Source organism: Astatotilapia calliptera, chromosome 19 (assembly GCF_900246225.1).
Source record: "Astatotilapia calliptera chromosome 19, fAstCal1.2, whole genome shotgun sequence".
NCBI classification, from domain to species: domain Eukaryota; kingdom Metazoa; phylum Chordata; class Actinopteri; order Cichliformes; family Cichlidae; genus Astatotilapia; species Astatotilapia calliptera.
The window spans coordinates 10177922-10201317 of NC_039320.1; the positions used below are offsets into that span (position 1 = coordinate 10177922).

A 23396-nucleotide genomic window follows, 5' to 3' on the forward strand; every position below is an offset into this window, starting at 1 on the left:
GGATTACAGCCAAACCAACGATGCTGTAAAACAGGTGAGAAATATACATTTTCTGATTCCCTGCCATTCGCAAAATAAAAATATAAAATCAGAACGATTTTGTTTAGTACAAAATGAAGCACTCTAAATGACATCCACTATTAATACCTCTCATTATTAGTGTTTGTGGAAGTTTTTGCATTCATCTGTTTTCCATAGCATTTATAGTATAAGTTCCTGGGCAGGTTATGGCAACATTTGGCATGAACTCTTTATTTCCTTCCAGATTGCATTCCGCAGAGTCTTTTGCAGCAAAGTAAACATGTGCACCAACAACAAAATAAGACAAGAAAATGAAAAGAGGCACATAAGGGCTTTCTCAAACAACAAATTTGTTCTTGGTGGTTGAACCGCTTTTGGTAGCGGTGTCTGCATGAGACTGGTAACCAATAGTCATCTTCACGGGAAGCCCCAAGCGTTCCTTGTAAACTCTCCTGTTGAAATACGAAATGACAACGTAAGATGCTGAGGAGGCCTTCAGTGCTTAGAATACTTAAACAGACCGCGATCTGATCTGTCTCACCCTATGTGCGTTACAGCTTCGCGGTTCTCGTAGTCTGACGTCCAGACGGCTATTTTATCCCCTTTTGTGCGGACGTTGACCACGGCTCCGCAGACATCATCGCTGTAGTCGTCAAAGGCCTCTCCGACTAAGCACAGCAGCTGGTGAGAGGATGCAGAGGAAGAAAAGCTGTTGTCTTGACATAATGAATCACATCTTTATTTTGACAGCAACTTGAAATCCTCATTCTTTGCGACAAGAGAAAAGGCAGTGAGGTCGTTGAGGCTTGTCGTATTCATTACTGGGGAGCTGACATTTTTAAGGATTTCTGCTTTTTCAAAATCAGTGACACGACATAGTATTTGGTGGCATTTTACGCTGACATTATTATTTCCAAAGTTACTACTTAATCCTAGTGTGATATTTCAGCAGTATCTGAACACATTTTGTTCTGACACCTTCGATATCTTCAGACTGCCTCGGCCCTGTTTGAATGTGAAAAACTTCTGCAGCCGACCCAAAGCTTTAGTCACAAACCTGATCATCACACGAGCAGAACATTAAAGGGTTCTTGGTGTTTTTTCATTAACCGATCTTCTGATATTTCACTTCAGTTAAGTTCAGGATCAATGGCAGGTCAGAACAGCAAGAAATTTAGTAAGAATTTACTTTTACCTGAGTTGAGTTCTTCCAGCTTTGGAAGAAGAAATTGTTTTTATCCTATTAAATAAAATCGTAATGTGAATAACCCACTGATTCACCCTATATACTATAAGTGAATCCTATCCTATATATCAGTGGTTCTGAAACTGTGGTATGTGTACCACTGGTGGCACGTGGGCTCCCTCTAGTGATACGTGGGAAGTCTTCAAAGATTTTTTTTTAAGATTAAATAATATACCATGTTCTGATTGAGGGATTTCTGAAAAATTAAAACGTACAGCTCTGCTATCACGTCCAGCATAAATGAAGCCAGAAACCTAAACAGCAGTGACGTTTGTAGGGTTACTGAAGTTGGGCTAGCTGGTATATAATGATGTGCTACGTGGTGGCTAGCTACACAGCTATGGTTAGCATAACATAAACAAAGGCTACGTTCACACTGCAGGTCTTAATGCTCAATTCCGATTTTTTGATCAAATCCAATTTTTTTGTCTGCGTGTTCACACTACAAATAAAATGCGACAGCAAACGCGCTCTAATGTGAACGCTCAAAGCGGCCGCATGCGCAAAAGAAGACGTCACACACAACTCGCTCTGTTTAGACCCAGAGCAAACAATATTGTTTGACTGATGGCCGTTAATATAAAGACTTCGGACTTCACGTTTCCCCAATTTTTGCTTTAAGTTATTTTGTTATTTACATTATTATGTAAATAACCTAATAATTATCCTTATTGCTGTTTTAGAGGAGCGGTGCTTCAAAGGATAGTTGCAGATATTTGTCAGAATCTGCAGATTATGCAGTACAAATAAAATGTTAACGTTTCTCCAACGTTGTCTTCCCAGCAGTTTCACCGGATGGCCAGGAAGCGTTCGCGATGTCTTCTCTGGCGCTGATAATTGGCGTCTGTCTTGTGTCAGTGACGTAAAAGACGGATTTAATGCGACATGACCATCAAACAGCAGTCGCTTTCTAAAACATCAGATATGTATCGGATTCAGTACCACATACGAAAGTGACCCAGATCGGATTTGAAAGTATCGGATTTGTGCCGTTCACACTTTCATACCATGATCGGATATGGGTCGCATAGCGTCAAAAAAAAAATCTGATTTGATGTGCTTTCGCCTGCAGTGTGAACGTAGCCAAAGTGAAGCTGGAGGATGAACGCTAACTTTTTTCCACTCAATAAAAGTTAAATTGACGTATTGATGTAAACGGACCAAACTTCAGTCAGGAGAACAACTGAGATAATCCATCCACAATACGAGGTTTGTCATTAATATACTGCCGCATGACTGAGGTTTAGTGACATCGTAAGGTTTTAAAAACAGGCCTTTGAATAGTGACGATAAAAACCGAGACAGGCCGACAGTGATCACTGACTTATTTTCAGGGGCTTGTTGAGATTAAATAGAACAAGATACAAAGCTTTAAAACGTGTTAAAAACATAACAGCCTTAATAAACTCAGAGTAGTTTGTACCCAGAAGCAGGTTTCATCATATCATCACTTAAAGATTGGATATCCCATCTGCTGTGGATGTTTTATTGCAGTACAGTTGTTATTTTTATCACTTGTCACATCCCGTTTATGACAGTTAAAATAAATAACATTCATATAAGAAAGAAAATTGTCTCGTGTAAACTGTATAGGGTGTTAAACAGGCCTATAGTACTGTACTTTAAAGTACCACCCTTATGACCGACATTAAGAGCCATATATTTTATGAGGTGGTACTTATTGTGAAAATTATGAGAACCACTGGTATATATAAATATATCCTACAGGATTTAAACTGCAAAAAAATTTAAAGATACAAAGAATGTTAATTTTAAAACTAGTATTTAAATATTTTTTATCTTACAAAGAAATTTAAAAATTGAATTTGGATCTCCGCTGGCCCTGATCCAGGCCTGTATAATATATAACAGGATCCTGTCAAATTTAATGACTAATGGAGAATATTCTTGCAAAACACATTTGCTGCTAACCACGAGCGATTGTGTGGGAGCCAGGTCTGAGATGGCTCTACTACGCTTTTCCCACAGATGCAGAGTCAGTGGTCCATCTACAACCTACAGGGGTGCTATGGCCAAAAAGCAGGCATGGACTTGGTAACCAAAAGAAGGCAGACTGAATGATGAAACAGTTTAAATATGTGGCTGTGTGCGGGGCTACTGCAAAAAAACTGCAGAAAAAAAATGCAGATGCTGTGCGCTGCAACTGGCTTCCCACTGAAATTACCCCAAATTTTATATTTTGTGGAGCTATGTGAGATTAGATCTTAAAACCTGCTGAAATGGCACCAAGGAAGAATCGGCTCTGCACTGCCAACAGCGCCATATAGGCAGTAGCCATTCATCAGGCGAGATTTAAAATGCTGCCTGGTTCTCGTTGATATTTAAACTCGTGAACTTTTACACCTAGGCGACGCCCTTCTTAAGTTATTGAAGTCACAAGATTATCTGAAAACGATCTCTGATGTTGACCTTGAGATTTGAATCTTAGTCACCTCAACCTCCAGGTCGACATCACTGAGATTCAAATTCACCAACATTTTAGTAGTTGCATCTATTGTATGAATTTTAAGACTATATGTCACCTTGTTCTCAGTTATCGCATTTAAAAACCTGCCTAGAAATAATATGTGGTAACTTGCTGATTGGTTGGCTGATTGTAGCGCTCACTGCTGCCCCAGGTGGCCATATGTATTAATTCAACACAGTATAAGTGTTCCAACATCCCGGTGATATTTTTTATAGCTTGTGAAAATGTTTTTCTTTTCTTTCCTGCATCTGTGCTGAGCATCGCTCGCTGTTAGCACCAAGCAAGCAAACCAATTTTCAATTGCTCTCATTTGACCAGGTTGTGATCTCAAACCTGCAGCTCAACACGCACTCACAGCAATCGCACATTTGCTGCCAAGAACATGAAATCAATCTGAGCTCGGTTCAGCTCTGAAAGATACGCTTAGTTGTAATCACCCCTTTCTGCAGGCAACAAGTGTAATGATAACATGGTGTAACTAATTATGGCTGCCAGCATGTAATAAATGTACTGCTTTGGGGAGAGGTTAGAGAAATGATTATTATTGTCACTGGTTTAAGCAATGGGATGAAGAGCACAAGCACAGTCAAACCTACAGTTTCCAGCCAGTAGCGGTCCAGGTCTAATCTCCTCTGCTGCTTGGTGAGTGTAACTAGCCAGCGCCCGCCACGCTTGTTCCTCTCATCCTCCCACATGGGTTCAATGCCATCCTGCAGCGATAGTTCAAATTGTCAGCACACATCCCGAGCAGCCTCTAAGAACGAGGTTTCAACGTTGCCTGCAAGCAATGTATCTTTCCCACAGTTAGGCATTATATGTTTGCGACGGAAAAACGAAAATATATCAAAAGTCAGCGTGTATACAGCGAGTGCTGAAACACCTTTTTCTTAAAGATTCACCTTCAACCTATTTCCAGATAGGTTTTTATTTCCCAGAAGATTTCCTTAATGTAAATTTGTACAGATGATGACTGATAATCACTGGTGTGATCCTCCATAAAGGCTTGAGTCCAGTACTCTTTTTCCACTTTAACTCATCCTCTCTCTCCTGGCTGTGAGCTGGCTTTTTCTTGTTTCCCTTCCCTCCAGCAATGATGCTGCTGTTTTTACTGGAACTCTTGTCTTGGCAGTTCAGTCAGGCATTGTTCTGTTTGCAGAAGCTTTATTTGTTTCTGTTCAGTGTTTGGACTACCACTGCCTTGAGGGGTATGATGTGGGCTGTGGGACAGACCCTCAAAGCAGTCAATTTCAGTACAGGAGTAACTGATATTGTTTTACAATGTCTAAAATAATAATAGGATATCAGTTTAAAACATTTAACTGATCTCTATTCCTGTACTTCAAATGTGGACGAGGCCTCGGGCCTTTTATTTGCTTATTTAGTATCTCAAAACAACTAAAACTAGCACAAATGCCATATCTCATATCTATGTAAAGACATTTACCAGCTTAAAAAGATGCTATGTAGTTTTTTTTTTACATGTAACTTTGAGAATATTGGAAGACTTTTACTTAAAATACAGACTGTTAAAGAAGACACTGACAAGCAAAGGTCACTAAAAATCCCAATTTAATTAAATGTATGTGCATTTAAAGTCAACACTCACTGCTTTTGTCCAGAAAAGGTAAACGAATCAAACATACCTTGAAAAGTGAGTAATCACAGCCTGACATTAGGTTGCTTGACAACTGGATATGGTTGTAGAGACTGAAATAAAGACAGAAAAGCATTAATAAAATCCTATTTCACAACATATTATATAGTCAGGGTATCTCACAGCTTGTTTCTCAGTGAGAGCACAGAAGAATCCCAGACATTTATCGTTCCTTACGCCCAGAAATCTTCAACTGTGTCAAATTTAGAGATGAGTCGCAGGTTGGCCTGCCATGTTTTGCTCTTGTCATTCTTGAAGAACCACAGAGACCATCTGTTGTTTTAAGCAGAAAACAAAAATTTGCATAAATATAATAGGCCTATTATTACACACACAATGTAAACAAAGGCAAACAGAACTTCTGGGCAAATGAGCAACGTATGGATGCACGAGATGCAGATGATGCTTGTCCCAAATGCTCAACACTAAACTCTCTAATAACTCAGCAACAGGCTGGCAAAAAAATTAAACTAATAAAGAATTAAAGCAGACAGACTCCCACAGTCCAAATATGAGCCAAATAAGGTCTGAATAATAAGCCAAATATCTTCAGCTGTACTAAATCCACAGAGCAGAGTGTTTGATGAGCAATTAGAACGTTGTGTGAATTTTTCTAGTGAACCTGTTTATCAGACATTTGAATGTTTAGTTATAGGCCATGATCTAAGGCCAAATACATTACACGATCCCTCTCATGGACTTCAACAGGCTCAATCACCCTTTGACCCTGAAAACAATGTGGGAGTTAAGAAAACTGAGAAATGCACATCACTGTCAATACAAATAACATTAATCCGTTTCAGATGCTTTATGCCACTGTCAATATTTTGGGATATTTAGCCATTAGCATTTACCTTCTCATCAAAATGAGCTGTGAGACACCACTAAAGTGTTTAGGAGCCAACTTTTCTTTTAGCTGACTGGATCTCAGTCGAGTTTGGCTTTTATATTTGACCCTTTTGGACATAAAGACCCTTGTGGAATTTAAATATGCATAAAATATTCATTCACGGCTTATTTGTATTCAGCACAGAAGGTACTTGGAAAGTATCCAAGTATGGATTGAGAGGAAAAACACTGAACCCCCCTGGACAGGTCACCACGCCATCACAGACAATCACAGTCTTACTGTGGGGAAATAAAAAAAGGCTTGAATCCGACGCTCTGCATGCATAAATACATGGATACAGGTACAATTTAATAAAACTCATATATATAGAGTTATATATGAGTTTTTCCATTTTATCAATGAATCATCCAGATTTTAATTAAGAAAATGCAATCAATCAATTATATTTACTGTCACATACTGTGTATTTACCAGGTTACCAGGTAACCTGTCTACAGGTTAGGGGGTAATTTAAGACCAAACTTGTGATGAAATGCACAACAAAAGTCCAAATGTGCATATTAATACAATAAGAAGATGAATAATCTTGTTCTGAGACTTAGACAACTGGCTGTGGAACCCCACGACCCCATCAGAATCAGCTGGTTTTCTTGGTACGGTAACTTTAACAACTATCCAGTGAAGTCATACAAAGTAAGTCCATGGTGGTGGGGTGAAATCTGGCATTTTAAGTCACCTAACTTTTCCCAGTCTTTTGATCCTTTAGAATTCCTACGTGAGCTACGCACATTAAATTTTCAGTGATGGAAAAACACAAGCTTAAGCTCTGTTAAAAATCTGTAAATAATTTACACCCACTCAAAGTGTCACAATCTAAAGTCAAAATCTTACCTTTTTATTACTTTTTTTCTTTAAATAATGAACTTTGAACATCAATATCATGGGATATACCACTTTAATCAGCAAAGCAGCATCAATTTAATGTCCGGCGCTTGTACGCTGGATTTTTAACTGTTTCATACTAGACTGATCCCCAGCTCCTCCAGTCTGCATGTCAAAGTGTTTCTTGGGAAAGATACTGAAGCACAAATTACCCTGATCCATCCATCAGTGTGTGTATGAGTGTGATCGTTAGAACACGCTGACAGGCATAGTATAAAGCACTGCTTTGAGTTCTCACTTGGAGTAAAAATGCGATACATAAGCCAGTCCTTTTACCATTTAATAAATAAATGGAGAAAACCCGAAAAGGTGCTTTACAGTTTGATCTTTCCTTTTCCAAAGATGGAGGTTTCTGTGAGATTTTCCACGAGTGTACTGCAGCCCTGGGCCTGCAGGGCCAAAACTGATCCCCAGCCTAAGCACTGGGTACTCTTGCATTTAACAGAAGCCACAACTGTTACATCAGCTCATCTAACTGTCCTGCTGTTACCATTTTTTGTACATATAAACTCAGCATGAAAGTAAATGACAAACAATGATTTAATGATGCGGTTCCACTGCATTATCTAATTGTGTGTTTGGTGGGGGTTGAGTGGGACAGAGTCATATGATCTGGAAATCCTAGCTGTGCGATATCAATGAAAACACTGAAGATCCATCAAAAACACATTTGAGATAACTTCATATTTTAATTATTAAATGTGTATTTATGACATTTTATGACTGCCAAGTCTGTTAGACACTGTCTTCAATCAAGATGAAAATTGGTTTAACTCATCAAAATCTATCTTGGAAACAAAACACATTTGCATTTGTTCTTCTATTTATGTTTCTATCATGCAGACAAATTGTGTAAATGGCTCCTCTTCCTCCCGTAAACACAGCACTCATTGTTTTCAGTGAGTGGTCAATTCATGTCTCTCTTTCACTTCTGCATGAGCGGCTGCTTCGGCCATGAGGAGAAACGGTCATTCAGTTCTCGAACTGAGCCTTGTGATCAAACATGAGTCTGACACAGGTCACCAGTCTTTTCTCTGGAGTTTGATGCACTTTTCATCTTGACATTTATCCACTCCCACACACAAGCGGTCGCTCTTACTGACCGTGATAAGATGCTGGCATGTCCTATGTGAATGGCAACTGAAATGCTTTTGTTTTGTTTTGCCTCCAAAGCACAATTTTCAAGCCACTTAGACAAAAATTACTTTAATTCCGTTGAATTAAACCAAAGCCTGCCTAATTGCTATTCTAAAAATAGTAATTAAGGCTTTATTATACAATTTTAAACTTTAATAACAGTCTTTGCATAACAACAAACAGTTATGCAAAGCAAGGAGGCGAACAAACTATCAGACTTTTTAACTTCAGCTGATAAGCAGTACTGATTTACAGGCCTATAAACACATCACACAGATGACTCACACACACTGGACACGATTTGGTAATAGGAAGTGAGGCAACAATTATATATATATTATTTGGGCCTTAACAGACAAGCCATACTATTAATTACTATTCAATAATGTGATAACAAGTGTTGGCATAAAATAATTTAAACGAGTAATTCTGATCTTTGGTTTTTATCTGGAGAGATAAAGAAATTTTGAGACTGGGGGAGTTTTTAAGACGTTTTCAGAAATCTTTGTGGGGGCATTCAACAGGTTTTCTAGGTTTTTTCTTTTTTTAGTATATAAACATGCAGGTTTTATGTACTGGTAACCACTGAAATTAAAGTTAATTTAAATAACGCTGTAGAACAGCTCATCAAATAAACGTCCTGAGGTGTTACCAAAAGTGTCATGACTTGCTTGAAGGAAAACTTTGGGTCGCTTTACATAAACCTGCGGTCTCTACCTGTTCTGGAGCGGGTGTTTGATGTAGGCCTCTGGGCTCACAATCTCCTGTCCGGTCTGCTCAGCTCCATCTTCATCAGGCTGGGAAGGACTTGGGTTAGTTTCCTAAAAAAAATAGATGGAGGCTCAACACTAATATAAGGTATACAATAAAACTGAAAACAACATGTTTGAGTTCTGGTTTTTCCTCTTGTTTACTTGTTTCCACTAGTAGAAGTCCCATTTTTAAAAAAAGAAACTGATATTATAGCCTAAAACGAAACTTAGATCGACTTAAATTCCGTGACGGAAGCAGATGTTTACGGAATCCATTACGAACATCTGGAACACATTTCACTATGATGCGAGACAAAGACTAACTAATATTAACTATAAAATTACTTAATACAAATAAGGAATCCCCTCTGTGCTTCTACATCATTTACCTCAGCTTACAGCACTGCTAACGGCGGACCGCAGAGGTCATGTGTCGAACCATTCTGACAGCTGGATTTTTATTTACATAAAGTCCTCCTCGGATATAAGGTATGATTTCACGTGCCTCTAATAAACACATATTTCTTGGAGGTTCACTTCACCGCTGCGCAATGTCCGTCACTAAAAGTGACTGGTTTTCAGGTGAGAGTTAATGTGCTTGCCTCGATTGGTAGCAGTAACGTCAGCTTGAAAGTTGGGAGATTTCCACACACAAGCATTCCTGTTTTACGCCTCGCTCGTGGCACCCAAGACAAATTTGAAGTACTCAAAACAACACGTGCGGCCCCAACAACGCTCATTAAGCATTTACGGGCTAACGTTAAGAGTTGTACGTGAAGTTTACGGTTGACACCGCCCTGTAATCGAAGCGAGAAGACCCTCATATGTTTTCATGTGTTCTTTACAGAAAGTACTCACCGGTTCGGCGGTCGCCATCTTACAATTCTCTGTTAGGAAAGTTTCTGTTGATTGGACCGAACTATGCAACGTGACGGTCCCGCTGCGGACATGCGCCGTGCATGCAGCTGCCACTGGCTGGCTGCGCCGGCTGGCTGCTTGTCGTCGACTCCACCCCTTGTGCAGACGGAGCAGGCATGGCGAGCACCGAGGCTAGAAGGGAGTGTGAGACAGAGGGCTGCAGTAAGGACGCCAAACTTCAGTGCCCCACATGTATCAAGCTTGGTATTCAAGGTTCCTATTTCTGCTCGCAGGTACTTCTGCTTTCCCGGTTTGTCTGCTTTAAATGTGAGCTGGTGCCGCGTGCCGGGGCCCTCTGTTTTATCACGAGGTTGCTAACTGACAAGCTAGGTAGCTGTGTGTACGTGAATCTATTGGTAAAGCGCAACTTTTTGTGAACGTTGCGGATGCTTATTAGTTGTATAGTGGCACACAGACTGGTGGCGATAAATAATGCAACCAGTGATTGTAACTGGTGCTACCTGCTAACCACCAGGCCGAGGGCAAACGCTTAGCTAGCTAACTTATGGCTAAAATGAGTCATGTAACGACCCTGGTCAAAATAATAGCTGTGGCCAATTGGTGTTAAGTTGTCTAACGTAAAACGGTTTATGAAGTCATATTTATTGTGTAGGACTCACATAAAGTGATGCAGTATGTTGCACACACTTGCATTTGAGTTGTAAAGTGATATGTCACGCAACTCTAGCCCGACAGATCATCCTGGTTCTTTGGTTCCCACGAGACCAAACATCTGTAGGAAATGTGTCATTTTAAAGATGGAGTGTTTATGCGTTGGGTCTCCTACTTGGCTGGAAATCAGAAGAGCTACATGTAGTATGCAAACACATTTCTTTCAGAAGTTTGGCAGCTTAGAGTAGTGACAAGCACATTGGTACGCCATTTGTGTTTTAATTACCAGTTATACCACGTGGATATTTCCTTTGTAGCTGCATACACTGGATTAGAATGATCAGTAGAATTTTGAGTAAAATCTCTCAAGATTTCTTTGAAAAGCTGAAAAAGCTTTGAAAATATAAATAGTTAGTAATAAACACTGTCAGCAACACGATCTTGTAGTGCAAAGGTATTTGACCCTAAAGGGCTCTGCTGTGAGTGCAGTTTTGGTTCTGCTGCCAGACTCTGCTTTCCACTCCGTGCCATTAACTGTCCACGCTGATTTATAGGCCTTGATGGTTTCTGTTTGCAAATCAGCGAATAAGTTGACCTTTACCGATGGCAGCAGGCCATCCTTTTTCTGCTATTTCTCAAAGTAAAGTAACCCAAATTTCAGTTGTAGCTGACTATAATTGGGTTATATGGTTGTGATCACGTGTGAATGTTGCATATTGTTGATATGGACTTCACTGAAAAATTTGTGCTGTAACAGTAATGATAATAATTTTTCTTTGCAGGAATGTTTTAAAGGAAGCTGGGCATCTCACAAGTTGCTGCACAAAAAAGCAAGTAGGTGCAATTGGGCACTGTCTACCACTGTGCTATCATGATGCTTAGCTTATATGACGTAACACTATAATCATAAAATGAGACTAACAAAAAGAAACACATTTATAATAATAACAGACTATACTAACTACATTCAAATATGGTCCTGTAATATCCTAGCTGCAACTAAACCCGGAAAACCGAAAAGTGTAAATATATCACTGCACTGCAAGTGATCACACCATAACTTTGAAAACACTGCAGTCAGTGCAGACATGGGTACACACACTACAAACAAGTACTGTTAAGAATTTAGAGCTATACATTACATACTGTGGATTGAAACAAGGAAGTGGCACAAAACAAACTAATGAGGTTTTCTAAAAATGGAAATAAAAAGTTATTTAGTCCTTACAAGATGCAGTAACTACTGCTACTACTAAAATGAAAGCTACAAGGAAATCAAAAAGGACAGTGGGACAAGGTCAAATTAGTGACTGCAAAAACCAGACAATTCCAACACAAAATAAAAACCACTATTTGATAACCATAATTTGAAACAGGTCTGAACCAAAAGAAACCTAAAACTAAAAAATGCTGATTATACCCGCTGCATCGCTAATTTTCCCACGTACATGAAATCTAAGTCTCAGCAAATTCATTCATCAAACTCGTAACCACACTGAAGCGTGACTGTCAAAAGAAACACCCGCATGGCAAGATGACCCAACTCTAAGGCTACGTCCACACTAATGTGTTTTCTCTCCGTTTTGGCCTCCCGTCCACACTGAGACGGCATTTTCCTCAAGGAAAAACACAGCGTCTTGAAAACGCATACATTTCAAAACTGAGCTGCCCCCTCGCAGTGTGGATGCTCATAAACGCAGACGTCCTAAAATGATGATGCATTTTAGTCATGTGATGCAGTCATGTGACCAATTAAACAAAGATAGCTGAGTGCATTGCACAGCAGTTGTTTTGATTGGTCTCAATTTTGACAGACCTAAAAAAGATTAATATAAGTTTGTACATGCTCCTGTTAGCTTTTCTTCAAATTCTTTAATTTTCACTCGCTTTTGCGCAGGACTGGAATGTAAGTGATTTCGGTCGTTTCAATGTGAACGCACAACTCTGTGAAAACGACTGAAAACACTAGTGTGGACGCAGAGCATTTTCAGACGAAAACGCCGTTTTCAAATCTATCCGGGCTAGTGTGGACGTAGCCTAAGGCAGCACATATCCATTACCACAGATCAAAATCATTCACAGCTTCCTTTTAAGACTCCTCTGTCAATCAAATTGCAGCTCAGAAAGCTGAGAGGTGGCACCCCTTACATATGCGTGTCCTTTTAGAGTCACGAGTTGGTGAAACTTCTTTCTGTACTTTGTGCCAGATGATTCAGACACCCTGTGAGTTGTTTTATGTGTATGTTGTATATTCTTTTGTATTTTAGAGGAAGAGAAGAACCAAAATGAATCTAAGAACTGTGTGGAGAAGGAGATCAACACAGACCCATGGCCAGGGTACCGCTACACAGGAAAACTACGCCCTCACTATCCTCTGGTAAGTAATGAAAAATGAACGGGCAGGCAGAACAGCTACAGTCCACTATATAGGACTGCATTAACCTGCACTAGCCAAACAAACTGGACTTTGGGGATCAAACATGGCATGGTATGGATAGCCCAGCTTCAGTACACTACTAAGCCTAGTTGATGGTCATTGCATTGGTTATTGCGTGTAAAGTTGTCTTGCTGACAAGATAAACTAGGTGTACACATAAAAGGTGAAGTGAAATGACATTGAGTTATCTACATGTAATAAAATCATCCCAACAAGTATTTCACAGATTGTAACAGATCAGGGGAATAAACGAAGCCAACAGGAAAAGCATCATCTGAACTTTTCAGTCGTGTCATCTCACTTGGCTGCAGTTTGTGTGAAAAACTATTGCCAACATACAGACAAAAGCTGTTGGATTAGGACATCTGAGAATCTAGACACTGCTGATCCTTTGCTGCTAGCTTCCCGTGAGATGTGTTAGGTCTTCTGGTACCACTGCTACTGATGCGAGGTGTAGTAAATGCACATAAAGCCAGAATTAAACTGAATACATCAGTACGTTGACACTGATATCCGGTCCAGCTTTTTGAATCAGGATCAGACTAATATCCGACTAATGTCAGAACGGTGCATCAAAAAAAAAAAGGGCTGGTGGTGGTGGGGTGCATTGGATTTATAACACAGCATGAAACAGGTACAAGCTCAAGCATAAAGATAAGAATCATCTTATGGTATTTACCTTATTCAAATGAATGGAAATCAAACAGACACTAAAAGGAAATGCTACATTTTGTTACTTGCTTCAAGGATTCTCTTATATAAACACTGACACGCTGAGTTAACCTGTCTGTCTTTCTTCTGGCCTTTTCTGTAGACTCCCATGAGACCTGTGCCAGGTGACATCCAAAGACCTGACTATGCTGATCATCCCAGAGGTAACCCGATCTCTTTCTGTTCCAGCAGAAGTGATCTTTTTATTTATTTATTCATTTTAAGCTGTAAATCCTTTTTGGCATGTCACACTGTGCAGGAAAGTGCAGTTCATCAGAGGTACTGTGTACAAGTAAGAGGATTCATTCAGGGCTTTCATACTTTTGATAAATCAGAAATCAACCCTAGCTCAAATTGGGGCATGGGACATGATGAGCATAAGCTGTGGTGTCTTGGTATAAAATGAAAATATTACAATATTTAACCTGACTTTGACCTGCATAACTGATGGGTTCATTGGTATTTTAGTGGCAAATAAGTTACTAATATGTCATTTTGTAAGTATGTGTTGACATCAGCTAAGTGGGGGAAAAAGTCCAGACCACATTCATTATTACCACAATAAATGAGTTAGAAACTAATGGCACAGATTTAGTAACGCATGCATGAGCATTGAGAGCTACCTGTTGAAGGCCCGTCTCTGTCTCTGTCTGAACAATGCACTCATCCATGCATGCATGTTCTGCCATTTTTGCATGAATGCACAGATAAGCTGATACGTCTTGTGCTGTCAGCTAAAGATCTGTACACACAGAGGATAGTCTGAACAGGCGGGTAATGAAGAGCCACATCAGCAAGTTTTGTGCTATAATTGAAATTCAGCAGTTTATCGAGATATTTGTCACCTGTTCATTTTTAATTTTGCTTAAGTGGGCATATTTAATATGGTGAGGCAACTGTGCCGCGTTCAGCCACAACAACCAGTTTACGATTGAGCTCATGCATTAGAATTAATATCACATGGTTTATATTCAGATGCAGAATTAGATGTGTGCTCACTGTTTGTCCAGGATTATGTTTGCTTACTTGTTTCTAGTCTTTTCAAGTCCACTCAAAGGATAAATTCACATATGAGCCTCTACGTTCTTTTTCTTACATCATGGGCAGAACACATTTTACATTACATGCTGTAGCTACTTAGTAACCTTATTGTACAGATGTGGTTGGGCACAGACCATTTGATTTGTGCATCATTTTCAACTTCTAATGATGAAATTCATGTTACTCACAAGTAGACCCTACTCGCTGACAAGAAATATGTAATCCTGCAGTTACACGTGGAGTTGAGTTGACTCAGTGAGTATCAGCCTGAGATACAATGGCTATACTCTCATTCTGTATTGCTTCTGTCCTTGCTCTTTAAAAGATTTTCCTTGTTGGTGTAAGTCTGATTCCTAAACCATTTCCTAAAGTCCATCTCCAGACTCTAACCTTATTTTTAGCTGATGGTGTTGTTTAGCCTTTCCAACATACTGACTTCATCAGGATTTTAAGAGTGGGGTGGAACAGAGGAGCAGCTCATCTTGATTTGCTGTGTTGCTCAGTAGTCACTCCTTAGGGGTGCTGAAAAAGTGTGGACTAAACCTTTAAACATTCACTGATAGATTAATCGTTTCTTCTCCCACAGCGCTCACTGGACTGTTTTTAAATCCAGAACCTGATATTTCTTGTTATGATCTTGTCAAGATCAATCAGTAAATCTGGATTTAAATGTATCTACATGGGCAAAGTATTGTGCTTAGTGCAGCTCGTTTTAAAGCTGCTGCATACAGTATATGGATATAATTTCACAGTTCAGCTTTTGGAGATGTAGCACTTTGAAATCAGTGAATATCATGTAGGCACATCTGTACTGATGCCTTTTATTTCTAAGCTGGTGTTTCAAACCGGACTTGAATAGTCTTCTTTCTAATGTCCCTGTAATATCTCACGGTGATCTCTCTCCCTCGTTGGTGTTGGATTTATTGCAGGGAAAAGTCAACCTGCTGACAGCTCTGCTGTCACGCTGTGTTTTTTTATCACCAGTTTGTTTCTTTTATGTAAATTATCACAAGCTGAGATTACTCTAACCTGCCTTATTTTACATTTATTTCTCTGGGCAAGTCATTCTTTTTTTGCAGCCATGGCAACCTCTGCATCCGTGTCATCTGACTGCATAGATCCACACTCAGGTAGTCATGGTTACAGTCTCCTTTCATTCTCCTGTGGTGCCAATTCGGGGAGTGAAGTACAATTGATTCAGGACAGTGTTTCAATGGATTTAAATTATTACTGGTAAATAGGGATTCTTTAATAACTCAAATGTGGACAGTGAGCATCTTCAAATCAGCCGGTACACATCAACTAGCTGCACATTCCAAAGGAAAAGGCCGAAAAATTCCTGATAGAGGCCTCTTATTAGTTCAGGCTCGGTCCCGCTTCAGGGCTGAACACAAGCATTTTCAGCAGTGATTTTCATTCTGAAAACATAATGTACACACGGTCCTTTTCTCATACTTCGCTTCTTCTCAGAACAGGTGTATCAAAGTGTTAGTAAGTCCAATTGATTTCCATTGTCACACTGTGGCCTCTTCAGGTCAAAAGGACACCAGCATTTGATTCAAACACTAATCTGTCTCATGTCTGTGTTGCTAGGCAACTGTTCACGTTCATCCAGCATTCATCTGGTCGAGTTAATAAATTATGGACCAGCGAATTATTGATGACACGGGTGCTTTGACCAACAGATATTTGTATGCATTTTGCAGTCCAATTAAAATGTTGGGCTCTTGTTGGATCGGTCGTTACCAAGCTGACCTGCTGCACTGAGACCTGCACTTTTGTTGTTCTCCATATAACAGAAGCTGCCGAGCTTTGTTCTTCTGAGCCGACGGTGTGAGTGTCATTAGAGCCTGCCTCTGCTCAGGTGCTGAAGCTGTAGTGTAGTCTTTATAGGAGTGGCTAGTTATTCATAGCAGCACAAGATGCTTGTTAGATGTTTAGGGCTGAAGCTGGCAAAATATCAAAACAGTTCAGCTTGATATGCACTCATGACTCTTTATTAAGAACACCAGTGCAAACTAATAGACAGACTGCAATCTGATGCAATTCTACTTTTACACTTGTGATTTTTGTTGATATTGTGAGAAAGATGGTTTGGTTTTGTACTGGATTTAAATATACTATCGGTCCTCATGATCATACATGAGGTCATACCTGAGGTGAGTTTATTTTTCAGATTTATACTGCTGTACAAGCAGTAAAAAATTAAACATCACAAGGATTTCACATTAAAAGTACCAAAACTAAACCAGGTGGCACTCCTGTGCTACCATCAGTAGTTCTATTCCTCTGACATATCAAAAACAACGTTCATGTCCTAAAACAAGGAATACCTGTTTGTAGTGATTAAACTTTTCTCATGAGAGCGCACCCTGGGCTTAGACTTTAGCCATGGCTTTCTGAGAGTAGATTTGCCTTCTGCTATAGAGAGTAGTGTTTTATTTATTTTTCCAGATGTTCCCTGTTCTTACACAGTGGTTTTTACTGAAACTAAATCACTGTTTTCTGATGGTCTAGAGGTGGATTAATTGTGTACTGTAACTTGTTGAAGCTGCGAGGAGTCAGAGACAACTGAAGGTAAAGCTCATAGGACAGTATGGGTTAACATGATTGCCTTTATTTAAGTATCTATATTCTTGCATGGGGTAATAGTTACAGTTGCACCAATTGCAGTGTAACTGTTAAAATTATAGTATGAATGACAATGCCTTCTCAGTAACAGATGATTTATTTAGTTGTCACTTGTGATGGAAAAACAAAATCAATCAGGAGAATGTAAATCCAGCAGTGACAGTCTGGAAATTGATAGACTGACAGCAGCTGCTATTGCAAGATCCTGGCTGAATGAGCTCATCAGTTTCACTGAGTATTGACGTGTGAGTGATGCCAGTTGTCTGTCCTTGTTTCCGTCCCGTAGGGATGTCTGAGTCCGAGCAGTTCTTGAAGGGGACGTCACAGATCAAGACTCTTTACCCCGAGGACATTGAGGGCATGAGAGTTGTATGCAAGGTAGCAATCAGTATTGACTGTCTGCTTTCAAGGCGTGCATTTCTAGCTTACCTTTTATTGCAGTGCGATTTTGACATGTGTGCTATTTGCAGCTGGCTAGAGAAGTTCTGGACATTGCAGCCGTGATGGTGAAACCAGGCGTTACAACAGAAGAAATTGACCACGCCGTACATCTGGTGCGTTGTTTTGAAACAAGACACAATGCCTCATTTTTGGATCCACTAAACACAAACTCGCATTATGGCTCATTATAGTTCATCCACATGTCAGCGCCAGGCATGTAAGCAACGTAAGCACTTAGGTTTGAACTGTTAAATATATCAAATGAACTCCTTTAAAATGGATTATTGATCTTCGATATTTGTCATACATTTACATTTGTACTCTGTTGTTGCACTGCTGCCATCTCTGTAACATACACACTTTGTCCCGACAGGCCTGTTTAGCAAGGAACTGCTACCCCTCCCCTCTCAACTACTACAATTTTCCCAAATCCTGCTGCACATCTGTTAACGAAGTCATCTGCCATGGCATCCCAGACAGAAGACCCCTGCAAGAAGGAGATATCCTCAATGGTGCGTTCACTGCCTCACATGTCTTCTCTTATCTGTTCCTGCTTTACTGCCATCATGTGCTTTAATCTCCAGGGAACTTTAATACTGCAGTGTTTAAAAATGTATTCATATTCCCAATGTCTAGCAAAGTCCTGTGAATGCTTGAGTTTGTATACTGGTAAATGTTTGAGGTGAGGGGGGGAAGGGGAATTGGGATGACAAATGATTGTACCGAGATCCCGAAATGGTATCAGCAGGAGTTTGGCCAATTTTAGCCTCTTTATGAATATTTCTGCTAAGGCGACGTCTTCTATCCGCCACTCCCCTCAGAGCGTCTGATGGAGTACTTGCCAACAACTCATCTCTCGCTGCGTGGCCCAACAAGACAAATAGTTTCATTAACCTCTACCAGTGGGGCTTTGCCAGTCAGATTCTCTGCTGTCTATATTTTTCCTCAAGTGGGGAAAAGTCCCAGTTTGCAAACTGGCACTTCCAATTTTATCAGCAATTTTTTAATAAAAGGATATTTTGTATTGCCTTGCAAATGGATACGTGTTTTCTGAAAACTTGCTAGCGCCTGTTATTAACTGCTCTTGGCAGGTCATTCATAATATTGCTCCCTTTGTGTTAAACATAAAAGAATTCAGTTTGTCATCTGATACAATGGTCCTGACATATTTGTCTTCCCACGCTCACGCAGTGGACATCACTGTGTACCACAATGGTTTCCATGGCGACCTCAACGAAACCTTCTTTGTTGGAGAGGTGGACGAAGGAGCAAAGAAACTGGTTCAGACTACGTATGAATGCCTTATGCAAGCCATTGATTCTGGTAGGCTCACTTTCTGTCTTTCTAACATTTTACAGTGATGGTGGTGTTTTGTGTTGATGTGATGGACGTTATGTTATCTACCCTTGTTTAATCAAAGACACAGCTTTGGCTAAATCAGCCAGTATTAGCTTATTGGGATTATTGGTATCAATATATTGAGGTCATTGAATAACAAGAATTAGCAGAGTTCGGCCACCAGAGAGCACTTACATTTCAGAGCAAGTCGAAATTGATGGGTCATTCCTCAGTGACCCATCAGTTTGTGAACTGCAATCCTTAAAGTGGCCAGGATGTTGCAAATTCTGATTATCTACATGTGCGGGGCAACTGGGATGCACCATCTGCTGAGGAACATCATGCATTATGGAAGATTATCAGTTAATCACATTTTATTTTCTGGTCTGCGCAATAAAAATAAAAGCAGATCCTCTTTTCCCACAGCCTCTTCAGAGGTCTTGTTTTGTCCAGTTAATAGTCAAAGATATTCAATTGACTGCTGAAGGCAAACTCAACATTACCTTTGTAAACCTGAAATAGGAAAATACTTTACATTTTGAAACATTGACGTAGAAACAACATCGTTTTCCATGTCAAATAGTTACATTAGTGTGTGTGGTTCAGGAAATAAACTAAGCCCTGTGTTGTTTGCTTCCTCAGTGAAGCCTGGCATTCGCTACAGAGAGCTGGGTAACATCATCCAGAAGCACGCTCAGGCCAACGGCTTCTCCGTGGTGCGCAGCTACTGCGGCCACGGCATCCACAGACTTTTCCACACGGCTCCCAATGTGCCGCACTATGCCAGTGAGTAACTCCCACGGTTAGCGCTGAATGTGTTAGCATTAATTACTCAAAAGTGCATGATTTATGTTCTCCTTAATTTCCCAGAAAACAAAGCAGTTGGTGTTATGAAGCCTGGCCATGTGTTCACCATTGAGCCCATGATATGTGAAGGTGAGTGTAACCTTTGTATGAATAATAATCTTTACAGAAATAGATCAAATGAATATGTTAGAAAACTGCCTTAATTAGACTATTTGCAAACTACATAGTTCAAGCGACTAAAACTAGAATACTATGTCAAGTTAAACATTGGAATTCTTGTTTCTGTTTGCAGCTTTATTGCAGTGTAGTTCTCATAATACACCATAAATGGTGTTTTGCTTGGTTTTTAGGAACAGAAGCCTTTGAAGAAACCAAATTGTTTTATCTAATCAGCTCATCCTAAAGCAAAATGACCAAGTTGCCTTCAGAAATCACCTTCACAGTCGAGCATATACTGAGCAAAGCTGAGACTATTAACAGGTTCTTACAGGGTAAAATTGTGTAAAGCCAGGCTCCAAAATGGGTCATTACACTTTAAAACCTTTAACTATCTCACAGGTAAACAGTGAGTCATTGCATAGCTCAGAGGCTTTGTTTTGTCGACTTTGCTAAATTGACTTTGTGTAAGCCAAAGTCAGAAATCGTGTGCGTGTGTGTAATGTCTCAGGTGGCTGGCAAGATGAGACGTGGCCAGACGGCTGGACGGCGGTGACCAGAGATGGGAAGCGCTCGGCTCAGTTCGAACACACCCTGCTGGTGACGGAAACCGGCTGCGAGATCCTCACCCGCCGTCTGGAAGACAACGGACGCGCTCATTTCCTCAGCCAAATGTAGACCGGACAGAAACGCACCAAGGACTGGACTTTACCAAACACACACACACACACACACACACACACACCCAGCACTTCTGCAGCTCACACACAAACACACTCGCACACACACACCCTCAGCACTTCTGCAGCTCACACACAGCACATTGAAAAATCATGAGGCACCGCTCGTGGAGCTCTCATGGCTTTCTGAATTAAATATCGGTTCCTCAAAGTAAATGGAAGTACTTGAATGTGTCTTATATCAAATGTGGATTACTTTATTAGTGAAAACTGTATCCTCTGGAGGAAATATAAAAGTATTTATGAGATTTGGTTTTGCTTAGTGGACAGGATTGATAGGCTCGTTTTCACCTCTGGGTCTTGTCATGCCCAGAGCTGTCACAGGCTGTCTAGTTGTTGTTGTCAGTGGTGGGTGGAGCTCAGGGCAAATTCAACTAGTACACCATGCTTTGCTTCTGTTTTTTTTCCCCCCCAACCTCTGCTAACTTAATCACATGTCATATAAATTTACCGGTTGTGGAGTGAGGAGAACCAGCAATACTAGAGAGCAGAGTCCACAGAACACCAACAAGCAACTTAAAATTTAAGCTTATCAAATTCAAGTTGGGCAACTAAGGCAGGTTCACGGCCAGAGAGCTAAAGGAAACAATTGGTATTGAGTTGATTTACTGTTTAATGAAAGACGAGGCTGATTAGCTGACTACACTATGTCATCGTCTCATTCACCTGTTGACGTGTCCAGTACAAGTGCTGTAACCTAATTGTTATGTCTTGAATGTGGCTATTATTAGCGCTCATCCGGTGAGGAAATGGGCAACGGTTGCTAGGAGAATTGTGACGTAGCCTCAAGAGCATCTGTGCGGTTGTCCAGAAAGACAATAAAGACCCTGAACCTCAAAGTGCTGGACTTTTTGGCCCTGCTTTGAGAAGTACTTTGGTGTCTCATGTTTTCAATAGCCCGGTTGTAGCAAATTAAAATGTGAATCTAGAAATTGAAACTAGCCAGCTATCTCCATCGGTGGCTCCCCTCTCCTTTTACTCTGCAGTAGTCACCATTCATCTCGATGACGGGATTTTCCTCGTGCAAGAAGCAGCATTCGGTATTTCTGTATTTTCAGAGGACTAATGTGATCAGAGTTTCTCTGCCATCTTTGTATTTCTTCTAATGGAGTAATAAATGACTCTTCTGTAGCTGTGTGTGGGTGAGTTTGTCCTTCAGTAGACTGCAAATGAAAATCCCAAAAGTGGCTTAATTTAGCAGCTTTTTATTAATGGAAGTGACAGTTTGGGTTCTTCTCAGCCGTAATGCCTTTTTAAACTCAGAGGAGGGCAGTGATGATCATTAAAGTTTTGATTTTTGACTCTGTTTACTCCCGTGTTACACAATGTCATCATTTTTAGTGCATTTTCCTCTGCTTCATTCATTGCAAATGAATTTAGTCCCACAAACTTGACTGTGTCTGTGTTTGTAAGAGTTGGAACTCTTATGTGCAGTTTGATGCTTTGAAAGGTTTCTGGAGTAAAAGCTTAGCATTTCCTCGTGCTAATTGCACATTTGTAAGGTATCTAGCATTACTAATGGATCCTGTTGTGTACGCTGCTCATCTACTGTCTCCTTTCAGACAGTCTTCTCTTATATTAATTACACCTCTGCATTTCCCACATGACAAGTGGAAATGTCTGCTGTGAAGAAAATCCTGTGGGGTTCACAGTAATTAACCCCATCAAGCTAAAAAGGCACACAGTCTTTTTTTAATTTAGTCTTTCATCTATTTGCCTAACACATCGCGGTTGTAATTCAACACCACAGAAACATAGAAGAGGTCAAATTTGTCTTTGAATATGGCTTTTGACAGGTTTCGGTCGACTACAAATGATATAGTTGGGACGGAGCTTTAATCTTTTTAATTTCTTTGATGGAGAAAATGCGGCTTGGTTTAAAACTGATTATTCCAGCAGCAGAAAAGGTTTTTCAGCCAGAGCCAAATGGAAAATCAGCAGGATTCCTCTTAATTTGGATATCATTTACTAAGGTGTAATGCTCATTTTGTTAAGCAAATGGTCAGAAATAACAAGAAAATGAATAGATTTCTTTAATAGGCTGACAGAGATTTATTGATTTTGACTGCATGCAGACCAACTGTTGTGCAGGAGAAACACCCAGGTACGATGTATGGTCGTGACATCATTTCAACTCATTACCATAAATGCACATACCACACAGGTGGAGATGTTTACCTGACAGTACTGTGTTTGTATAAAAACTAACCAGATAAAAATGGCTACACCTCTGGTTTGCCCTTCTCCTTCATTGGAAAGATTTTTTTTTCTGTTAATTTGATTTCAGTCAGTAATATTTGACAGTTCACAGCCTTTTACAGAGAAAGCTTAAATGTCCAAATACCTCTGGATATATCTGGAATATTCCAGATATACCTTCTGCCTTTGAGGGAGAAAAATTACTGAACCTTTCAAAGTAGACTCCATCTATTCAGGATGTGACAGTGATCCCATCAGACAGGCTTTTTAGCCAT

General features: G+C 40.0%; 2 protein-coding genes across 3 annotated transcripts; one reads left to right on the forward strand and one right to left on the reverse strand.

The window, feature by feature from the left end:
• Window positions 1-232: 232 nt before the first annotated feature.
• On the reverse strand, window positions 233-10032 carry eif4eb (eukaryotic translation initiation factor 4eb). Of its 2 annotated transcripts, none has more exons than XM_026151644.1 (7): window positions 9949-10032; window positions 9056-9159; window positions 5587-5682; window positions 5399-5462; window positions 4352-4465; window positions 563-702; window positions 233-473 (listed from the first exon to the last, which is right to left on the reverse strand). In XM_026151644.1, exons 1-7 carry the CDS (start codon window positions 9964-9966, stop codon window positions 359-361), a joined length of 651 nt encoding a protein of 216 aa, XP_026007429.1. In that variant the 5' UTR covers window positions 9967-10032; the 3' UTR covers window positions 233-358. The 2 variants fall into 2 exon arrangements, with proteins under 2 accessions (XP_026007429.1, XP_026007428.1); XM_026151643.1 differs by lacking the exon at window positions 9949-10032 and adding an exon at window positions 9693-9922.
• On the forward strand, window positions 10000-22053 carry metap1 (methionyl aminopeptidase 1). Its single transcript, XM_026151642.1, has 11 exons — window positions 10000-10241; window positions 11403-11454; window positions 12888-12997; window positions 13872-13932; window positions 17727-17818; window positions 17911-17994; window positions 18255-18393; window positions 19073-19204; window positions 19862-20005; window positions 20090-20155; window positions 20694-22053. Exons 1-11 carry the CDS (start codon window positions 10050-10052, stop codon window positions 20858-20860), a joined length of 1239 nt encoding a protein of 412 aa, XP_026007427.1. The 5' UTR covers window positions 10000-10049; the 3' UTR covers window positions 20861-22053.
• Window positions 22054-23396: the final 1343 nt, after the last annotated feature.

What these genes read in the sequence shown, in the direction of transcription:
- eif4eb (XM_026151643.1), bottom strand. Translation starts at nt 9,914, where the DNA reads ATGAGGGTCTTCTCGCTTCGATTACAGGGCGGTGTCAACCGTAAACTT. An exon ending in GTGATTACTCACTTTTCAAG is followed by an intron (nt 4,466 to 5,398) that starts GTATGTTTGATT and finishes CTATCGCTGCAG; the next exon opens with GATGGCATTGAACCCATGTG. An exon ending in GAAGCTGTAACGCACATAGG is followed by an intron (nt 474 to 562) that starts GTGAGACAGATC and finishes GTATTTCAACAG; the next exon opens with GAGAGTTTACAAGGAACGCT.
- metap1 (XM_026151642.1), top strand. Translation starts at nt 10,050, where the DNA reads ATGCAGCTGCCACTGGCTGGCTGCGCCGGCTGGCTGCTTGTCGTCGAC. An exon ending in GTTCCTATTTCTGCTCGCAG is followed by an intron (nt 10,242 to 11,402) that starts GTACTTCTGCTT and finishes TTTTCTTTGCAG; the next exon opens with GAATGTTTTAAAGGAAGCTG. An exon ending in CTATGCTGATCATCCCAGAG is followed by an intron (nt 13,933 to 17,726) that starts GTAACCCGATCT and finishes TCCGTCCCGTAG; the next exon opens with GGATGTCTGAGTCCGAGCAG.